Source organism: Lepidochelys kempii, chromosome 11, assembly GCF_965140285.1.
Source record: "Lepidochelys kempii isolate rLepKem1 chromosome 11, rLepKem1.hap1, whole genome shotgun sequence".
NCBI lineage: Eukaryota > Metazoa > Chordata > Testudines > Cheloniidae > Lepidochelys > Lepidochelys kempii.
Genome location: NC_136390.1, coordinates 42212828 through 42234660, shown reverse-complemented (window position 1 = coordinate 42234660; position 21833 = coordinate 42212828). Strand labels below are relative to the sequence as shown.

At 42.6% G+C, this 21833-nt stretch overlaps 1 protein-coding gene and 1 long non-coding RNA gene across 3 annotated transcripts in view; one reads left to right on the top strand and one right to left on the bottom strand.

Annotated features, from left to right (window-relative positions):
* CIRSR (corepressor of RBPJ and splicing regulator) overlaps positions 1-17664 on the top strand; it is a 45156-nt gene extending 27492 nt beyond the window's left edge. For both annotated transcript variants that reach the window (XM_073305889.2, XM_073305890.1), the window contains 3 exons: positions 12683-12789; positions 14324-14409; positions 16104-17664. In XM_073305889.2, coding sequence (XP_073161990.1) covers positions 12683-12789; positions 14324-14409; positions 16104-16806 — 896 coding nt within the window. In that variant the 3' untranslated portion in view covers positions 16807-17664. The remainder of the gene's footprint in view (positions 1-12682; positions 12790-14323; positions 14410-16103) is intronic.
* Positions 17665-18821: 1157 nt separating this feature from the next.
* On the bottom strand, positions 18822-19533 carry LOC140895304 (uncharacterized). Its single transcript, XR_012154163.1, has 2 exons — positions 19247-19533; positions 18822-18960 (listed from the first exon to the last, which is right to left on the bottom strand). It is a non-coding gene; the product is annotated as an uncharacterized LOC140895304 (long non-coding RNA).
* Between the last annotated feature and the right edge of the window lie 2300 nt (positions 19534-21833).

Genomic DNA, 21833 nt, shown 5'->3' with positions numbered 1-21833 from the left:
TAAAAGCAGTCAGAGATCCAACGGGGCTTCACCCACCCAGTTTGTGTCTTTATGACAAAAGGTGAGCAAATCCCCTCTCTTTCAAGAAATCAACTCTGTCATCTCCTGGATGTTTCCTCCAGTCAGCCACCATCTTCTGTGAATTGAGCCTCATCAAGGACCCAATCTCAGACATACGCTGAGAGAGCTGAGCCAATGCCCTGTTGAGGTCTGATATTAAAAAGACGGACTGAGTGTAATTAGCAGTTTGGTGTCATCGCAGCGCAAACCTTCTTGCTATAGGAGTGATTTTACTTGTACATTGAACAGGAAACCTAACAGGCTAGAATCTTCAGCACCCCATGCAAGAGAATGCTTGGGACAGAGGAACAATTGCCCAGTGTATTATCTGGGCCTTCTCTGAGAGAAGGGAATAGAGCAGTGGTGGGCAAACTACGGCCCGGGGGCCAGATGCAGCCCTTCATACATTTAAATCCGGCCCTCGAGCTCCTGCCGGGGAGCAGGGTCCAGGGCTTGCTCCACTCCACATGTGTCGTGGCTCCACGCTGCTCATGGCGGCAGCAGCAGCATGTCCCTCCTCCGGCTCCTACGTGTAGGGGCAGCCAGGGGGCTCCACACACTGCCCCCTCCCCAAGCACCGCCTCCGCAGCTCTCATTGGCCGGCAACCACAGCCAATGGGAGCTGCAGGGGCAGCGCCTGCAGATGGGGCAACTCGCAGAGCCTCCTGGCTGCACCTCCACGTAGGAGCCATAGGGGAGACATGCTGCTGTTTCACGGAGCTGCTTGAGGTAAGCGCTGCCCAGAGCCTACACTCCTGACCCCTTCCAGTGCCCCGACCCTTCTGCCCTAGCTCTGATCCCCTCCTGCTCTCTGAACCCCTCGGTCCCACCCTCCTGCACCCCCAGCTGGAGCCTTCACCCCCCCCACCCGCACCCCTGCCCCAGCCCGGAGCCCCCTCCTGCACCCTGAACTCCTCATTTCTGGTTCCACCCCAGAGCCCGCACCCCTAGCCAGAGTCCTCACCCCCTCCCACACCCCAACCCCCAATTTCATGAGCATTCATGGCCCGCCATACAACTTCCATACTCAGATGTGGCCGTCAGGCCAAATCATTTGCCCACCCCTGGAATAGAGGATGGGATTTTCAAAAGTGAGTTAAAAACATATGTCCCATTGACTTTTCTCAACCTGACTCCACAGTCTCCACAGATATTTCATCTTCGTCTATTGCCAGGAGGAAAATCCTCAGAGTTGCCTCCGTAACTTAGCCACATCTAAAACCACTTTGAAGGATTCCATGGTATCAGAATACTCCAGGTATTGGCAAATCTGTTTGGCCAAAACCTTCACAGTAATCTTTCCCAAAAAAGGAAGGTGAGACAGGGCAATTATTGTCAAGATTATCTGCATCAAGAGACAGTTTCTTAAACAATAGCCCCCTAATAATTGCTTATTGAAGAAATTTTGCCATTCTGCTCTCCCCCAAAGAAGCACTGACTAGCTCCACCAATAATAGTGTCAGTATCATCCCACTCAGTTTAACCACCCATGAGAGACACTGACCCAAATAGAGGCCCTAATCTGAAGTTCATGAAGCACTTTCAGGACTGCAAAGGATAAAACTAATTTAAAGTCAAGGATAGAAGATGTTGCACTTACTATTTTCCCCCACAGTGGGTATGAAAATTACTCCATCAAAGTGCATATCTCATCTGAACTCAATCAGTCTTCTCTGGGAAGTAGTAGAAAAGTTGAGTGAGAAATGCTCAACTCTGTATTAGAGGAAGTAGCCGAGATACATTAGGTTGTCTTGACATGGAATGTTTTCGCTGACTGGGACTTCATTGTCCTTGTGGTGGAGTGAAAAAGAGCTCTGCTTTTATCTCAATCACAGCCATGACCTAAATTCAAAAAGTCTGTCCTGTGATCAAGCTCAGTTTCTGATTTCCACCACTGGTGCTCAACTTTCTTCTTTCTCCAGTGACACAAAGGGAGGGGGACATTTGAGAGTATTTAATGGTAGAGACTGAAAAAGTGTGTTCCAAAAAGCTGTTGGGTAGAATAATTCATTGGTTTTTATAGTATACTTCCTCCAAGAATTTTAAAATCTAGCTAATTTTCTTTCATATCCAAGGACAGACCAATTAAACAGGTCTTCCACCTCAAACTGTGAGCCCTGACCGCCAACCATAGGAAGCAGTGTTCTGGATCTCTAATTCAAACTCCAAAATAAATCCACTGTGGGGCCAACTAGGTATATTTAGTGAAAGCCCACCAAAGAGACAGCCCTTGGTTGTTAAGAGCTCTTGAGTCAATCTTGCCTTCATAGTCGATTAAGGTTTCAGAGTAGCAGCCGTGTTAGTCTGTATCCGCAAAAAGAAAAGGAGTACTTGTGGCACCTTAGAGTCTAACAAATTTATTTGAGCATAAGCTTTCATGAGATACAGTTGCATCCGAAGAAGTGAGCTGTAGCTCATGAAAGTTTATGCTCAAATAAATTTGTTAGTCTCTAAGGTGCCACAAGTACTCCTTTTCTTTTAGTCAATTAAGTCACCCAGAACAGCAAGACTTTGTGACTTCAGATCTGAAAATAATATGATCAGCTCATCCTGGTGACCTGCACAACTAAATACTTCTTCCCATTGCAATCCAGTCCAGGGACTCCTACGCTTTGCTATGTAGTTTTTGACCAGTAGGATTGTCTGGTTTGTAAACATAGGTTGCAGAGTTTACATTGAATAGGTAATCCAGTAAATCCCTTGTCTTTTCTTTAGAAGTTGCTGGAGGGACCAGGTCTAAAGCTTGATTGATGATAGTTATCAGTTTCCCTCGGTGAAATATAAGAGCATGTTCTTAGAATCACTGCTGCATAGGAAGCAAAGTAGAACAGTGCTGTAGGTTTATTCCATCTGAAAAATACAATTTTGGAAATATTACAGTAGCATGTAATCTCAGGTCCTCTTTGGATAGGAGAGAGTAGACAGTTTGCTTTTTGCCAAACGTTATTCCAAAAATAATGCATTATTCAAACGATACCATCTCGTAGATCCATCAGCATATATCTGTGGAGGCTCTATAATGATGGATCTTAGGGTTGTTCCTTTTAGAGTAAAAAGAACACACATTTAAACTAGAAACTGTCCCAAACCAGAACCCCCATTCCAGCTCCCTTCACCTGTGTGAAGTCAGCATTGCCACACTAGTCTGTTTCTAGTTCGGCACTCTGGATCTGTACAACTTCCACTCCCAAACTTGAGGAAGGGTTTGGATCTGAATTTCATGGTCTAATCTAAACAATCTGTGCTTTGGTAAAACCTGCATTATATGCAAACAACTAGGGTGCACTAAAATGTGGCTAATGTTAGAAAAGTGACTGTAAAAATGACACCTGTTAGCCTATGGTCAGTGACTTCCCTATCAAATTGTCTGTTCTGAATCAAAACAAGATTCAGTAAATGCCACTACTATGCAAGCATAACATGATGTCTGAAAATCAGTTACTGTATTCTGCCCCTGCCTCTGATGGGAATGAGTTATGCTTTCACTGCCTCTTACCTCAACACTTTCAATAGGTAGTCTAGAATCAAAACTTAGTTGGTAACTTAATTGATTGCATGTAGCAGAACAATTCAGCTTGGTCTTCTGCAGTGCTGGCAGAAATGAAAGCTTTTGTCAGTAAACTAAGCAGGTATTATCAAGACAATGCATCAGGAGCAGATAGGAGAAATAACAAAGTGCTGTTTTGGTAGTCACTAGTGACCAGAAGATTGATTTTGTCCATGCTACAGTTTGGACTATTCTAGCAACCACTATATTTTATTTAATTTTCCACCACCATTGGGGAGAATTTGAAAACTATGTTTTAGACCACTTAAATGTAGGCCTACACTTTAGCCAGCATTATTCTAATAAAAAAGAAATCCTTGTCCACATTTGTTAGTGGAAACCATGATAGCAATTACTATGTACTAAATACAGTTGTTGGCTCTGTGACTTCAGCCATAGTGTGGACAAGACCTAAAAGGAAATAGTTTCAGACGTAACTTCCAGTCTTCTTGTGTATGGAAGGGGAGAGGCCTAAATGGGGAATGAGAGAACTTGTAATTTAGACCTGTAGCAAGTGAAATACAGGATTTTTTTTTTACCTTTGTTGTTTAATAGAGATCATCAGATTGAAGTACAATCTGAGTGCAACCATAACAACAGAGCATTCAGATTTCTTCTGATATTTAATTGAGATCAATTTAACTGAATTAATTGGGACTAAAATCTCTCATTTCACACTTTATTAAATGATTTCAGTTTCCACATTTAATACTCTTTTTCTGGGCCAACTGAATTGTCTGTATTTTTTTTCTCAAATAGTAACTTTAGTAGAAGAAACATTTCAGAAATAAGCCCATTTTGAAATTTCACCTGAAATGTTTTCACGCTGCACTAGCTTTATCGCAGTAGCCCCAAACTTCACACATTCACATGACAGCTCAGATGTAGGCCACACTGTATGTTTTATTTTAAAATGTTTGAGTTATTTCTCTTATTTGCCATAACCGCCTACTTGAGCCCTACAAAGAAAAGCTGATAGAACTGTCAAGTTCCCCCAGCTATTTCCATTCTTTGCTGCTGCTGGCCTGCCTCCATGACTCACCGGTTAGGCAGGCTGAGCAACCATTGAGGTATTCTAAGATAGGCTGGAGGAGGCAGAGAGCAAAGCAGAGCTATCGGGGTCAATGTAGCTTTGGACCCCATCTGAGGACATGCTCACAACCTAGGTTCCCCTGCACTCAGTAACCCTTTACCTCGCCCTTTCCATGGGAGGGTCACTCTGACACATCACAGGAGACTTAACTGTGCAAGGAGAAACTATTTCTAGCTATTAGGACCATGAAAAAAATAAGGGTCTTGTGTTGGATCTCTGGATGCATCTTAAACTATGGAGCCTCTTCTGTGTGACTCCATAATGTAATTTTAATTATGCATAAAGGTGAACTGTTTAGCCAATTGTCATCATATAGAGGAAAAAAGTCTGGTACCATTCTGCAATGACCTGCTTGCTATATGAAGACAATCACTTTTATGGCGATACAGACCTTTATAGAAATTTACAATTTTTATTTCTTAAATGGGTGTCTTCAAAAGTTTTTATGTAACTTATCTCTGTTAAGATGTAGATTCCAGACAACAAGCTGTTTGCCCAGTTCAATAATAGTTTAGGTACTGTAATTGCTTTGTTTTAAGAAGAATAAAAAATGGCAATGATGAAACAGATCATTGTTTGATGTTATTTTCAATTTTGCTGATAGATGAACGTTGAGTGATTATTGAAAAAGGGTCTTAGCAATCAGCTCTTTTTATAGGATTTTTATGTCTAACTTTCCATAAACTGGTGACACACAGGACCTTTTCACCCAACTTCCATGCCAACTTCCTCCAAAGTGGTCATTTGTATCCAGATTTTTGATATAGTTTGAGGAGTTGCTGATGTCAGTCTCTGGTTTGCAAACATCAAATATATTTTAAATTGCTGATTTAAGTGAAACTTTTCCAAGTTGATTATCACTAAGGATGGCCAAATTCAAATGTAATTGGATCAAGTTGCAGGGCTCCAAAATAGCTTTTACACTGGACTTGTCCAAAGTCCTTGGGGGAAGATGTTGCAAGGAGGAGTGAGCAAAGCTTGCCAACCATAAGAATCAAGGGTAAAGCTGACACCCCTAGTCTTTCAGATCAACAAGCTACTTGAGGAATAAGAGTGACGTCGCAGATCCTATAAGGCCAGTAACTTTGATGAGATGAAGTCACAAGCACCAACAAAGAGGCCACTCCGGCCTTTGATCAGTCTCCCTGCACCCAAAGAAGGTCTGCTAGCGAGAAGCACTGTGCTAGCAAAATATCACTGCTTGGCTACTTAACTGTAGATTCGGCTCCTTTTCAGAGAGTCAGATAGCCCATAAAGTCCACCTGGGGAAGGTGTCTGGCAACAGCCCTAACTTTTGTCTCATTAAATTACTCATGAGAGTGTGGTTGATGTTTTAAAAATCCTGAGACTTGAGATTGTCACCTGTAACTTCTGGTAGTTTCAAACTTTTCCTTATCAAGAGTGTATTGTTAAAGTCTGTATTCTAATATCTTCAGGCAGGAGTAGAGGGGAGAAGGGCAGAAAGGGTGAGCCAGCTCACAGAAATTTAAAATCTAAGGAGGAAGCTTTTTAATTGTCTCTGACTGTTCCAGACACTAGAGAACAATTTGCTTTCAGTATTAAGCTTCTTAACCACTCAAATTATAAACCTGATAGACATTGGTTAGATTCTTTAGTTGGGATTTATAACCAAACAGCCACCTTCTCGGACTCTGTCTTAGAATTTGTAAGGATGGATGATTTAACTGCAGTCCAATATTGAGGCCAGTTTGTTAATTTTGATATTGATTTGATAGTTGTATTGCTTTATTATTTTTTTATGTATTACTGTAGCTCCCAGGAACCCTAGTTATGGACCAGGACTCCATTGTGCTTGGCACTGTGCAAACATATATCCTAGTTCATTTAATATTATTCAAAATAGTTTAGTTTTGGTTACATTTTATTTTTGTGTTTTAATAACATTTATAAAACTGATGCTGAATCACATTTCTTTCAGTTAGCAACCTGTGTCCAGAATCTTTGAGGACCTGGCTGGATACCTGCCAGTCAACCCAAAAGCCTGACAAGCTCCACTGAATTAGTCTTTGGTTCTCACAGCTACAATTACTAAATAAATACACCACCAACACCTGAACTAGAACCAAGTCTACAGATCCAAAAATCATAGGCCTCTACCTTTTTAAGACAGAAAAATCTCTCCATTATCTGGCAACTACAGCGAGGATTCTTACACACACTGCAACCAGCCATTATTAGGTAACATACTGTGAATAGGTGAGGTTCCTACACTGCCCCCCCCACAACACAGTACACTTGCACAGCAGGGGCTTGTTGAGAATTTACTCCTGTTCCTGGGGTGTGCTTTTATTTTGCAGCTTTAGAAATGTAATATGTATAAGAAAACTTCAAGGCAGGAGTCTATTTACAGTTTTCCATTAACCCTCATTCAAACTTCTTTTCACTGTTTTATCCCTAGGGCTTCCCCCGACAAGATTTCGTGTCCTCCTCTTAGCTCTATCATTTTAAAGAATCTCAGCTTTTTTTTCTTCCTTAGTTGATTCTAATGAAATTCACCTCATCTAGCTACAAGCTAAATCAGCAAAATAGTTCTGCATTTCCATCCAGGGTCATAACATCCGGCATCCTGTTTCACTCTATCTGTCATACACATGCCATAACCTTTCATCAGAAATATAACCATCATTAGTGATGTTTTTGTAATTTCAGAGCAGTTTCTTCAAATGTAACCTGAGCAGAAGTTTGCAGTAGATTTAAATATATGGGAATTTTCAAGGGGTACTAACCAGATATTTCTGAGCTAATGGAATCTAGAACACAGTTACACTTGTCAAAATTCCAAATTAATAATTTTTTACAGACTTATAACTAGTTTGACCAGTTTTCTTCAAAGTTTGCAGAAAATTCTCCTTTGTCTTCAGAGCAAACCTGTCAATTTCAGGTTAAGCTAGTTTCACTAACCAGAATTATGTAGAATCGCAAAATAAGAATCATGTTTATTTTATATGTTTCAATTTACACAGACTAAAAAAAGGGAACCTTTCCATATGCTGTAGGCACCTTTGATATAATTTCAGTGTAACATACCTATAGATCTAATGTTGCTTACCTCCTTTAAGCGCTGATAATTATAGTAGAACCTGGTTCCAATCTAAAATATTACAGATTGGTGGAGCTATGAGCATGGCTCCATAGTTTCTTTTAAAAAAAGTAGAATCTCATACTAGTCTAATTCATTTTCTTTTCAAGTTTACCTTCCACGGGTTCTTATTTTTCCCAGCAAAGTTAATAACTTGCTGAATACAGTTAGTTTTCTTATGCTTTTAGAGAACAGAGATGTTTAAATACACTTTTGGGTTTATCTGATTCTGAGCAGTCACTCAAGTAACAACTCTGGCCTTAAATTCCAACCAAAGTCAATTGGAGCTTTGTACAAAAATCAGCATAAGGATATATTCCCATAAGCTTTTTATGCAAAGAAGAATCATAGAATATCAGGGTTGGAAGGGACCTCAGGAGGTCTAGTCCAACCCCCTGCTCAAAGCAGGACCGATCCTCAATTAAATCATCCCAGCCAGGGCTTTGTCAAGCCTGACCTTAAAAACTTCTAAGGAAGGAGATTCCACCACCTCCCTAGGTAACGCATTCCAGTGTTTCACCACCCTCCTAGTGAAAAAGTTTTTCCTAATATCCAATCTAAATCTCCCCCACTGCAGCTTGAGACCATTACTCCTTGTTCTGTCATCTGCTACAACTGAGAACAGTCTAGAGCCATCCTCTTTGGAACCCCCTTTCAGGTAGTTGAAAACAGCTATCAAATCCCCCCTCATTCTTCTCTTCCGTAGACTAAACATCCCCAGTTCCCTCAGCCTCTCCTCATAACTCATGTGTTTCAGTCCCCTAATCATTTTTGTTGCCCTTCGCTGGACTCTCTCCAATTTATCCACATCCTTCTTGTAGTGTGGGGCCCAAAACTGGACACAGTACTCCAGATGAGGCCTCACCAGTGTCGAATAGAGGGGGACGATCACGTCCCTTGATCTGCTGGCAATGCCCCTACTTATATATCCCAAAATGCCATTGGCCTTCTTGGCAACAAGGGCACACGGTTGACTCATATCCAGCTTCTCGTCCACTGTAACCCCTACGTCCTTTTCTGCAGAACTGCTGCCGAGCCATTCAGTCCCTAGTCTGTAGCGGTGCATTGGATTCTTCCGTCCTAAGTGCAGGACTCTGCACTTGTCCTTGTTGAGCCTCATCAGATTTCTTTTGGCCCAATCCTCCAATTTGTCTAGGTCCCTCTGTATCCTATCCCTCCCCTCCAGCGTATCTACCTCTCCTCCCAGTTTAGTGTCATCTGCAAACCTCCTGAGGGTTCAATCCACACCATCCTCCAGATCATTTATGAAGATATTGAACAAAACCAGCCCCAGGACCGACCCTTGGGGCACTCCACTTGATACCGGCTGCCAACTAGACAAAAGAAGAAAACAGTGTAATTTTTTAAAAATTATTATATGCAAAGAAGGCCAGAGATCTTTTAAAACTAAACAAGTTTAATCCTGGAAGACTCTGGTCCCAGTTCTGAACTGTACCTCTTTACTCCTTGGGGAATTCTGCACCAAAAAATTCAAAATTCTGCAGACAAAATTTGAAAAACTCTATAAAATTCTGCCTATTTTATTTGTCAAAATAACACAATATAATCACACCAGTTTCGATTATTTTGGTAATTTATTTCAAAATACCAGTCAGCAAGTATGTCTGTCACAGTGCAAGTAAAGTAAAAAAAAGGTGCAAGTAATGTTTTTTTGACAAATAGATTCCTTACTAGGCATATTAATACAGAACTTTGAGTAATTCATTTGAACTACAATACAGAAACATATTTCCTGCACTCCTCAGAAGCAGTGCAAAGGCTTGTGGGAGTTGGGGGTAATGGAGGACCTGAGGGAGAGGGAAGGATTGTGGGAGTGAACCTGGAGGGTTGCTGGGTGTGGGTGGGAGAAGTATGGAACAGGATTTTTTGCAAGGGAAGGGAGGAATTATTAGGTAGTTGGTGAGCCTCCCCACATCCCGAGCCTCTCCCATTCAGTCAGGCACATCTGCCCATGTCCCTGCACCCCACCCACCCCCATGTGGCCCTTCAGCCCCCCTCCCATTCAGCCCCTGGCTCAATGCTGTCACCCCACTAGCTCATGAGTGCACTCCCCATTTGTTTCCCCGCCACTAGCCCTTCTGAACCCCAGCAGCCCTGTGTGCCCCACTCTGTCTGTCCTAAGCTGGCTCTGCGGGCAGGGTGCTGTGATGAATGCAGCTGGCTGCTGGCTGTTCTGGGGCCACAGCGGCCTGTGGTGGGTGAAAGGTAGAACTTCAGCACTTCTTGGGCAGAATGTATATTTTGCTTGAAAATTTTTTTTTGCACCAGACATGAATTCTGCACATGTTCAGTGGTGCAGAGGTCCCTCAGGAGTACCTCTTAGAAGGTACAGCCTAAGCAAAGAGATCAAGGAGATGAGAGGGAAAGGGGGCTGTAAATCTCTCTTGCACCTCTCAGATCCTGAGCATACCTGTAGCCTAAGACAGCTACCCCCCAAAGACTGCTCTGATTAATGGCAATTTTGAACAACCTCCTATGGGCCACTCTGCCAGTCTAGAGAATAGTTGGAGTGCTTTGAGCTCAGCCACATTCCCCTGCCCCCCATGTCTGACGTGCCCCTGTGCCACAGGCATCATGCCACCAGGTCAGTGCTGCCAGAAAAGCCCCTTAAGAGAATATTCCTTGGTGGGGTCAGATAAACCAGTTCTTTGGCCACTTTACAGCAGCTGAGCCAACAAAAACAGAGCTATAGCAGGCTGCTTTATGGATGGCTAGGTAACTAACAAAATCATGATATCACAAGTACCAAGAGAAATACAGTGATTTAGTCAGATTGTTCAAAACTGGATTTTTTTTTTGCCTTTTTTCCCTTAACACCTATTTAACTTCAAATACCAGGTGAGCAATTGGGAGAAGAGATCTCTTTGCAAAAGGCTGAATACCCTATGTAGCCCATGAATGGAAGGCTCAGAGAGCTCCACTCTAGCTCTACTCCACTCTAGCTCATTAGTTCTCCAGCAAAAATAGGAAAGACAAAGATTTGAAATTGCTGATATTTTTACAGCAAAAGAAGGAAAACAAGGAAAAAATCTTAAGAATCTTTCAGACTCCTTTATATAATAAAAAAACAAATTAGCGCATGCATTTATTCTCTCTCCCTCCCCCCCGCTTGGGGAAAATTTGGACAAGTTACCTATATTTGCTGTGCCTCAGTTTCTCCTATCTGCTGACTGGGGATAACTTGTTTTAATTAATTTAATGTGTGTAAAATGCTGTGAGATTCTGAAGAGGGCAGGAGATCTAGAATTACTATTTTATTCTGTCAGTTGGTGTATCTCTTCCATAGCCACATTTCATGTTTGCTAGCTTAGAAGTGTCCTTCTGAGCTTTGGTCTGATTAAACATTTTGATTTCTCTGCTATGGTGAAATCTGCCATCTGCCTTTTCATGTCTGTTGCGCTAGTGTGTGTGCCTTTCTCTCACCCATTCTGAGGTCATTGTTTTGCCCTGTTTAGGCTATTGTAATGCCCTTTTTGTTTGTTTCCCTGTATGCATCATTAAAACTTCAGCTGGTACCAAATTCTGTTGCTAGGTTTCCATCTAGTGTAAGCAGGTACCAAGATTATGCATCAGGAGCAGATATGGATAAGCAGAGCAAGGTTACAGCAGCAGTTCTGACTCGGTTACACTCTCTCTGCCTGTCACATTCAGAATCAGACTCAAGATGCTGCTCTTGACCTATACATCCCTTCCAAATCTTGACCAGATTATGCTCTCTCTGGGCTGCTCACACCTACCCTTCCTAGGGCTGGCTCTGAGGTCATTATCTGCTGGCCTGTTTATCTCACTGGCACCTAATTATGCTGCAGAGTATGTCTGCCATTTCAGTTATTACATCTCTCTGAAAATGCCAGTCAAAAGGTATCCAGCATAGACACCGTTTCAGACAAAACCGAAGAGTAAAATCTTTCCCCTTTGCATCCAATTGTTAATGTGGCATTACAAGTTGTGTAATTAAAATATATTACAATATTAGTAAGTTTCTTTAAGGTTTGATGGCATACTGAGATGCTACGTATGTTGAATTTCTGGTGAATGGCTTATATCAGTATGATTAATCTATCTTTTACCTAATAAATCATAACAGCTCTTTCACAGACAATAGTTGCATGTTTTGTTTGCAGATGTACATAGCCTTTTTGGTATTGCATACTCACCATGGCTCTGATCTGTACAGTGACAAGCATGCACAGAAATGTTGAGGAGTTAGAACTCATGTTGATGTTTCCCGCCTCTCCTCAGTCAGTATTTAAAACAAAAAAACAAAACTGAAAGAAAATGTAAACAAGATGATCAGTACATGCATATTATGTACCTCTGGTCTCAATTATATTTTAGAAGAAAAACAGTCTTTGGTATATAATTCGTTCTTTAAAAATCATTTCAGAGAAGTCCAATTACAAAATAATAAAAATGTACGTGAAAGTTTTAAAATGTGTATTGTATGGTTATGAAAAATGCTATAATATTCTCTTAAAAGTGTGGTTTCTTATTGCTTTTGGAGAAAGGAAGTATTAAAAAGTCTTTAAGTTAATATGTCTGTTCTAGGCTTCCTATACTTTTTTTTGTACTACAGTCAAAAGCATACAACCCGACAATACCTAAATATATTGTTTTCAACATGACAAAGTTACATAAGAAGAGAATCCCCTTGCACTTAAAGAAAAATGCAATTATTTTCTATTCTGAATCTCCAGACTGCTGTTTTAAAAAATCATATCTGATTATTTGCTCAGCAGAAGATTATTGAGTTGATTTAGCTGTGATTTTACTTAACAAAATTTCAACTGAATTCCTACTGTGGAGTCCAAAAAAGGTAGAGATATAAATGATACATTCAAACTGTGATTTTTGTGAACAGGGCCATCAATGCACCCCTCAGAGCTAATAGCGGAGATGAGAAACAGTGGGTTTGCACTGAAACAAAATGTACTGGGGAGAAACTTGACCGCAAATGATCCATCACAGGTAATGATCTTTTTATCAGTAAGCTGAAAATGTCTGTAAATCTAAATGTGATTGCTTGTGAATTGCGACTTAACATTTTTTCCAATATGCATATCCATAGGAAAGCTGGATAGATCTAGCAGTGGAAAATACCTTGAAATGTATTGTGTTTTGCTGCTTAGTTTTAGCCAAAGTGACAAATCTGAAATGATTTTTTTAAGGCCACAGTTTAATAAATTAAATGTCTCCTCTGGATGACTAGAAACTGAATATGTCCCAGAAGGGATGATTTGCGCTCCTGCAACATGCATCTGATGTGATACGTGCTGCCTGCAGGCTTACCCCTGAACTGGCTTTGGATGAAACCAGAGGAAAGCATGCAAAAAATAACTCTCTCTATTTAAAGCTTTTTATGTTAATTTAGTTTTATTATATAATTTTTATTTACAAGACTTTAAATATGTAATTGTACTTCTTTAGACTTTCACATAGTGCCTATTTCAGACTTGTAGGTGCCTTAACAAAAATGTGAAATGCATAATTTATATACACTATCCAAAATAGCAAGCCCACCATAAAGCCACCTCACTCATATAGCAAGATAACTGAACTACCAGGCAACCAAGTACGGGGGGCGGGATGACTTGCGAATCAGGGACTGGACCGTACCTTGCAACCCTTCCTAAAAAGCCTGAGTAAACAGACAACTGCTTATGTTCCTTTTTATGCACATACGCAGCACTCTTTGCCTTTACAGGAAATTATGTACTCAGGAGACAATCTAGTTTATGAGATTAGTGTTAAATGTGTTGCAAAGTTCTCACCGGTTTTTTAGAAAAGTCGCATATGGAGAACTTATGTCCTAGTTTCTGCCCTGTTGTTGCTCATGAGTTAAAATTAAAAATGTGAAGCGTAAGAAATTGGGTATTCCAGATGCATGTAATTCGAAAGGAAGGGGGTCTTAAGAATTCCTAAATTTAAATCTGACCTGATTTTTAGTACTGTGTTGTCGTTGTGGGTAGAAAATACAGTTGCAACATATTGTATTTGTATAGCACTTTACAGACAATAATTTAAGCATTATGGCACACTTGTGAGGTGGATGGGTATAACACCCATTTTTCAGTGAGTAAGCTCATGTAGAAAAAGGTTAAGTGATCTGCCTAAATTTCTTTGTGGTTCAGTGGGACTTGCAGTTTCCCATCCACCAACCAATGCTTCCATCTCTTACACTAGACAGAACTCAGGACAGCTTTCCCTAAATGGCTTAGCCTGTGGAAACATTATAGTGTTCACATTATGGTGCTATATGGTTCCTGTACTCTGACACCCAACTCCTTTTAAACCCAATATAGATTCCCTCTTTGTAGCAAGCTAACTGCTTATTTTCTCAAGGTTGCTATTGGGGGTGTATGTGTGTGTGTTCATATACATAAAATCAAATTCTCACACACCTTTTAATGTTCATAATATTTTAATACAGGAATCATTAATTTGAAATGCCACCTTATTTTTATTTAAGGATATGGTATCTTATTACTTTTTCTCTTTATAGGAATTTGTTGCAAGTGAAGGAGAAGATGACCCAGAAGTTGAATTTTTAAAATCGCTGTCAACTAAACAAAAACAGAAACTTCTGAGGTAATTTTATCGCAGTTGCATGGCACTTATTCCTATGAGTTTAGCAATATATAGCCAATAGCTTTTAACTACAGTTTTCCATCTACTGAAAAAAAATCAATTTAAATTAATCTACACTTGACTACCACACTTCGTATTATGCAGCATGCTTATTCATCATTTTGTAATCCAATTGTAATGCAGTTTTAATGGCTTTATTTTCACTTCATATTTAACTTTGAATGCTGTGACACACACACTAACTTTGTATATGCATCAGCTCACAGAGGACAATGTCAATTGCTATTTTAAAATATTTTACACTCCATTGTTTACCATGCTCTCTTCCAAGATTGAAAATTACATTTCTTTCCTTGTTGATTTTGCACTTGGCAAAGCTTGACGTACTTCCTTTGTTCCTAAGGGAGCTAAACTTAACCTTTCTTCTGTGTATCAGCAGTGGTGTTACAGTTTACCATAGCCCTAGAATTAGGATTAGCCAGCAGAGGGAGTGCAGGATATTTTTGTGGTTTCCGAACAAAGTTTGTTTTTTCTCTGCTGCTGCCTTGTTGCTTTCATATGCTGAAGGGGAAAGAAGGTTTTACATTTCTTCTCTAATTTTGTGTGTCCTTATTAACCAATTTTGAATCACTGGCTGATAGATGACACAGACATCACTCTTATTTATTTAAATATAATAACTTAAAGAAAAGTTAAAGGAGCACTCTGTGAGCATTGTGAGGTCCAAAAGTGTAATTAACTTTAAATAAGGAAAACAGTTTACACTATTTATGAGGGATAATTGTGTGTGTGTGTATATTACACACACACACACACTCTCTCTCTCTCTCTCTCTCTATATATATATATGCATGCATGTGGTTTCAGTAATTTAACCTTTAATAATTTTGTTTGGATTTCTAATGTCCCAAACACAGTTTAAATTACTGTATATTTTTAAATGCTTCAGTTTAGCTAAGTGTTTAGGTCCTCAGTGATTTTAAGCTTCTTAATTTGTTTTAAATCCAATGAAGGCAGTCTAGGTAGCATGTCAAATGTAGTGGCTGACTCATTGATAAGAATTAACAAAATAAGAGTGACCAAGGGCTTAAAATTACAAAACTGGGCAAAAGCAGTTGAAATGAAAATAAATGTGTTTGCTTGCCTGATAGAACAGTGTACTGTTGACTAGACATTTTACACCTCTGTTTATGACTGAACAGATGATAAGAACAGCTTTCTGGAGAACTAACATTGGGGGAAGATTCTGAAAGGCACATGTAGCAGATAGGCTCCTAACTTCCACTGAGGGCCATTGGGAGTTGGGCGCCTAACTGCTATTTGTGCCTTTGAAAATTTTCCTTGTTATATTACAGAGTCAAACCAACAGAGCCAGCTCAAAAACATCAACTGGTTGCACTACCAGTTGTAAGGCCCAGGTTCACATTTCTTACCCTCACCTTCCTAAATGTGGTCCATTAAAAATTACTTCTTTGTAGTTCTGAGGGATGGCTAAATGGGAGCTACATTTTAAATACTTCAGTTTAGTTTGAGATCAGAAATTTAAAGCCAAAAGTTCAACATGCTTCGTAAAAAAATGTTGCGTGTTTACTGCGTACTGTCGTTTTAAGTATTGACTGCACAAGAAGGCAGTGGTGCTACATTTTACCTATCTTTAAATGCTTGATTGATCTTTTTTATTTTCAAAATAAAAGGAAATTGGATCGTCTGGAGAAGAAAAAGAGGAAAGACAGAAAGAAGAAAAAGCAGCAAAAGAAGAAAAGCAAACGTAAACACAAGAAACATAAGATCAGCTCCTCTTCCTCCTCCTCCAGTGAGACTTCAGTAAGCAGCAGTGATAGTGAGACTGACAGCAAAGCCATACAAAAGAAGATGTATTCTAAGAAAAGAAAAAAAGACAAGTTTTCAGGGGCTAACAGCAGTGATTCAGAAGGGAAGACAAAGACTAAGAAGGAAAAACTTTATGAACAACCCTCCAGTAGTCACGGTAACAAGGACAAAGATAGGGAGAAGTGTAGACTTTTAAAGCAAGATAGTTCTGGGGAGAACAACAAATGGAGCTCCTGTGAGAGTGAAAGAAAGTCCAAAAGCAGAAACCACAGCACAGACAAGAGAGAAACTGAAAGAAATGAGAGGGATAGCAGAAGCCAAAGCAAGGATGAGAGGAGCGGGAGAAGCTCTTGCACAAGTCACAGCAATTACAAGCAAAGGCAGATAAGAAGACGACAAAATCGAAGCCCCAGTGAAGAGCAGCACAGGAAAAATGAAACCAGAAGCCACAGCACAGATGCGTACAGAGAGAAAAAATGTAGAGAGAGCGGTGGAGACAGGTGCAATAAAGTAGACCATAAGGAAAGAGGCAGAAACAGCAGAAGCAGAGAGAGAAAATATAAATAGTGTGGGTGACTGGTGCAAACATATCTTCCTTTTGGTTGAGTACCTTTAACCAGGGTTCAGTCAGGCATTGCTTTCTTTTTAAGAAGTTACTTTTCATTTTCCAATTCTTGTAAATTGTCATGTCCTGCAAAACAGCACCAAATCCATTCATTATTTGGGGATATTTGTAAGTTAGATATAAATATTATGGTATTTTTGTAGATATATTTTTGTTGGTGAATGTTTCTTGTATTTGTGTAACAAGCCCTAGACTTTTTGTAAATTATACTTCCTTTGTTCAGAAATATTTTTAAAATACCAGTACATGATGTGTTAACGTTTTGTAGAGTATTATTTCTTCTTGCTTCTGAGATGTAACACTTTTGGAGGAGCATGGGGTAATTTTGGAAGAGTCCCAGGATTTGTATAACAATGCCAAACATTATTTGACATAATTCAGGATAAAAATCACTGCTTCATACTAGATTATTTTTGTACTGAAACTTTTTCAGAGGTTTCACATAAGAGGGCAATTTCACCAGTTAAAACAACAGACAGACATATTTCCACATAAGTGTATAGCCAACATTTTTTGACCTCCTGCAGTATCTAACTTAATCAGGGCTATCTAAACATCTTGAATCCCTGTTGGTAGATGCTAGTACAGTGTTGTTATTGTTCAAGAATTTCTCAAGACATGAAAAGAATATTCACCCTTTCAGCTGTTTCCAAGGTATCTCATTGTGTGCAATAGAAAGTTAAGGCAAATGCTCATTCTTGTGTTGTCATGCAGCAGTTTACTTAACAGTTGTGGGATTTCCCCCCCCCCCCCATATGTCATGAGGATGAACTACCTTAATAAACTGTTACTTTCTATAACCAGTATGAATTGCCTAATTTTCCAGAGTCCCTAAGTCATTTCAAAGGCACAGGCAGGAAAACCACATGTTTTTCTGCTGCAAGGAGAATGTCTTTACGGTTTTTAAGAACATGGAAAATGGTTGAGTTAGCAGTAAAATGGTGCAATCAGGCTCAGGCAAGTAAGTTTTCCCCCTCTTCACTACAAATGGAGGGTTGTAGTTCTTTAGCTGTCCCACCTGCACATTTTAAAACTGCCAGGCAAAAGCTTTAAATATCATATGGAGTTAAAATGCTGTAGAAGTGATTTGACCTTTTAAACACGTTTGAAAGTTTTCACCCTTTCAAACATGTCAGGCTTTTCTTCTTTAAATACTTGCACCAGCTTGCCCCTTAGGCCCTTGGCAGTGCTGATATTAATGGGAATTGAGGGCACTCAGCACTTGGAAGGATTGGGCCCTAAATTGATCCATAGTATTTGCTTGTAAAAGCTGTCATTTAAAAGGGACAAGAGGCAAATTTGATAAACTTGGGGGGAATCTTTAACAAATAAACCAAACTGTTGGGAGAAATGTTGGGACTCACTCCGACTGCCCAGTGGTAAGATGTAACCTTTTAAAGCACATTCCATTTGACTCACAGAATATTAACAAAGTACTCTCAGGCATATCCACCTAAATATTGGGGGTGAGGCACCAACAGAATCAGGCACCTTTGCTACCACGTGGCATTTATTTTGTTTCAAAAGGTCTGTAAAACACTGTGCACCAGTCTGGAAAAAACACAGCAGCCTGGATACAAGGTAGAAGCCAGGGTTGCTCTCTCCAATGTTTGGGTAGTTGGGGAAATGGCCTGTTTTGGTATCCCATTGATTCATTTTAAACGGTGTGTTTTGAACCCAGTTTGAAAGGGCACAAGGAATAACAACCAGCAGGATGTGATGCTCTTCTCTCTGAAGAGCTCAGTCTGTCTCTCCATGAATGTGCAGTGTATTTTGTTGCACATGACAGACACAGGGCCTTGGATCTGCACTAGTGGCTTGCCAGCCTTGCAGCTTGGCTGTAATACAGCTACTAACTTTCTGGTGCAGACAGAAGGAGGAAGGGCTCAGCCTTTGGATCTGCACTAGTGGCTTGCCAGCCTCTGTTTGTAGTAGGCATTTGTGTATGCTGTGTGTGTTTGATTTCTGTTTGCAGGCACTTCGTAAAGTGTATCCGGAGCATCTGACACTGCCTTTGTGCCTGCAAGGAGGAGGTATTAGTCTGTGGTTAAGTGGTGTGTATCTGTTCTGCTGGCTGGCTGTTCCCTGTCTGCAACCTGGAAAAGACAGAAACAAGCAATGTAATCTTGGAAATATATGGGTAAGAGGCAACATCGGGCAGGCTGATAAATCCAGTATTTTTGTTAGTTACCTGCTCTTCTGCCTTCAGCAGCAAGTGGAGACAGCTTTGGGAAAGGATTCACACTGGGTCAGGCGAAGAGCCTTGTTGCCCTTAACATTTTCTTTAGCTCAGTTCAAACTGACAACCCAAGGGAGGGGCTGGGAGCAGCCCCAGCTCCCTGTTTGGCAAAGCTGCTCTTGAGAAGGGCCTGATTTGCTTACCTGAGGCTACAGAGCTTTTAAAGGAGGGCAACCAGGGTGCCTCAAACCTAGCGCAAAGGGGCCAGGATTCCAGAGCGGCCTGTTGTCAAAAGCCTCGAGGGAGCAGCTTGAGCTTGGCCTCCAACCCCGTCGTTGTTCCTGCTCAGAGCGGAGGGAACGCGCTGGCGCGCCGGCCCTTGGCGCCCACGGCACCTTCTACTCCCGCCCCAGAGCTCCAGACACACACAGCGCGCGGGGGCCCCTGGCGCCGCGCATTGGCTCTTCCACGCAGCCCGCCCGAGGCCGCCGAGCCGGCCTGCGCGCCCCGGGAAGCGTCGCCCCACGGCTACTGCGCGCGCAGGGGATGGTGGAAACGGCGCCATTTGACACTAGCGAGTGAGCTCCGGGAGGAGGTGCTGTTGGCTCACGAATGGCCGGGGACGTCGTCTCCCGTTTGCAGCGGGACGGGATTAACCCTGAGGCCGGGCGCAGGATGAATGGCTGGTCGGTAAGTCCCCAGCCCTCGGGAGCCACTCGGGCACAAACCGGCAGCGGATTTGCTTAACCCGCAACGTTGAAGGCAGCTCCCCTGCGAGGCAGGGGCTCTGCAGGCTGCGGAGACGCTCTCGCTACGTGAACTCTGGGCTGGGAGTAACTCGGCTCCGTGCTAGGAGCAGGGGGCCTGGGGACTCGCCAGCCCCGAGGTCATCGCCCGCTCGTGAGCGGACCGCATGGAGGAGGGGGAATGAACAATGCCTGTGGCACTGGCGCTGCGGGGCCAAAGGCCGAGTCTCCCGCTGGCTCCCCTCACCGGGGAGGGGTGTTAGCTGGGGCCGGTCGTGTCTGGGAGTCCCCGCCCCCACGCCTGGGGCGGGGTGCTAGACGGGGCCCGGCGCTGCAGGCTGCGAGCAGACCGCGCCTTGCCCCGCCTCAGGGAAAGTTGTGGGAAGTTCGGGGCCGCAAGGCGCTGCTGTAAACAGGCGAGTTCGTGCGGGGAGGGGACCCCTCTGCTTGCAGCAAGGCCGGGCAGCAGGGCACCGTGCAGGGGAAGGTCCCCAGAGGGCGCGGTGTTAATGGGAGCTGTAGTGGTCAGGCAGGAGCCCCTTTGTCATCAGCCAGAGCGGGAGCCCGGGCCGCTGTGACCCTGCGGGGCAGCCCCAGGGCTGCCAGAGGAGGGGCCGCCGCTCCAGAGACTGGGGGCGGAGGGGTGTCAGACCTCTGCCCCGCGCCCGACCCCCAGGACAAGAGGCCGTGCTGTCATGGCTCTGTGCTGCTGGGAACGGCCTCGGCCAAGGCTGGAGCTTCTCGGGCCACCTCTGTGCTTCCCGCGGGAGCCGAGCCAAGCCAAGGTGTAAAGTGCCCCACGAAGAGAATATTAGTCTCCTCCTCATAGGCCCCCGGGCCGCAGCCCTGTCAGCTCGCAGGGCTCCAGCTCCCCTCCAGCTCGCCACCCCCGGCTCCCAAGGCTGCTGGGCCGGGGGGCAGAGACCGCCCCCAAGGTTGAAGCCCCTGGACAGTCTTTGCTCCTGGGAGGGGAGTTAGCCCGGGGGGGTTGTGTAGCCCCACATGCAGGGCGTAGCGAACAGGTGAGTGGCCCGGCCTGTTTCAGCTCCCCAGCTGCTCACGGGGAGGCGGCTTCCACAGGTGAAAGGCGGCTTCCGCTTTAATTTCGGCAAGTCTCCTCCTGTTTGTGCTGTAACAATGGAGAGGCTTAACTTGTCATGGAAACGTGTTAATTAGGTGCGGAATGACAGTGATCAGCAGGAAAACAGGGCGTTTTCCATTGTGCTCCCATTAGCCAGAAGTGCACATTATGGTCAAAATGAAGCCCTGGCCCTTGCCCCGGTGAAGTAACCGCAAGTGCAAGGGCGCTACTCCGCACCCTCCAAATAGGGGTCGATTTTTCTTGTAATTTTAAGATGACGATCGAGTTAGCATTGTTGGTGTTCGAGGAACTCGGAGTACCGACATCTGGATCATATTTTTCACACTGCTCCATTTCCCCTGTAGCTCTTGGCGCTTGGAAAACTGATCGCTGAAATTTATGGCGAACGAAAATAAATTACTAATTTGAAAGTAAATAAACAGGTGACTCAGATCAAATTCCTGCTTGGATCGTTACAATAAATATCCCTGAAGGAAGCTCTCTATTTATGTTGTCATTGATTAATTCTCGCTACCTCATTTGATTTCGATTTAGAACGATTTGATTCTAATTTAATTAGCATGTAATTTGGATGTACATAATTACTGTAATTATGACATTCAGGTAAGGCAGCTTTAGGCTGAAAGGCAATTTCAAATTTTCTAGCAACCTACTTTGTACTTGGAAATGGACAAGGACTTTGCGCCCTGCTATCCAAGTAGTAATTAGCACATCTCTGAAACAGGCAGGGCTGGGGATTTATATTAAAACACCAACACAAATTCAGCCGCATTACCCCGTGCAAAGGTAGCTGCATTCTACTGAGAAACATATTATTTTACTCGTCGCATGGTCACGGATGACCGAGTTCCCAAATACTAACTCCAGCCTAGCTCTGCACACGAGTCAAAGGCGGAGTGGCACCGAGGTGCAGATCCCATTGGGGATTAAGACCCAAACCCG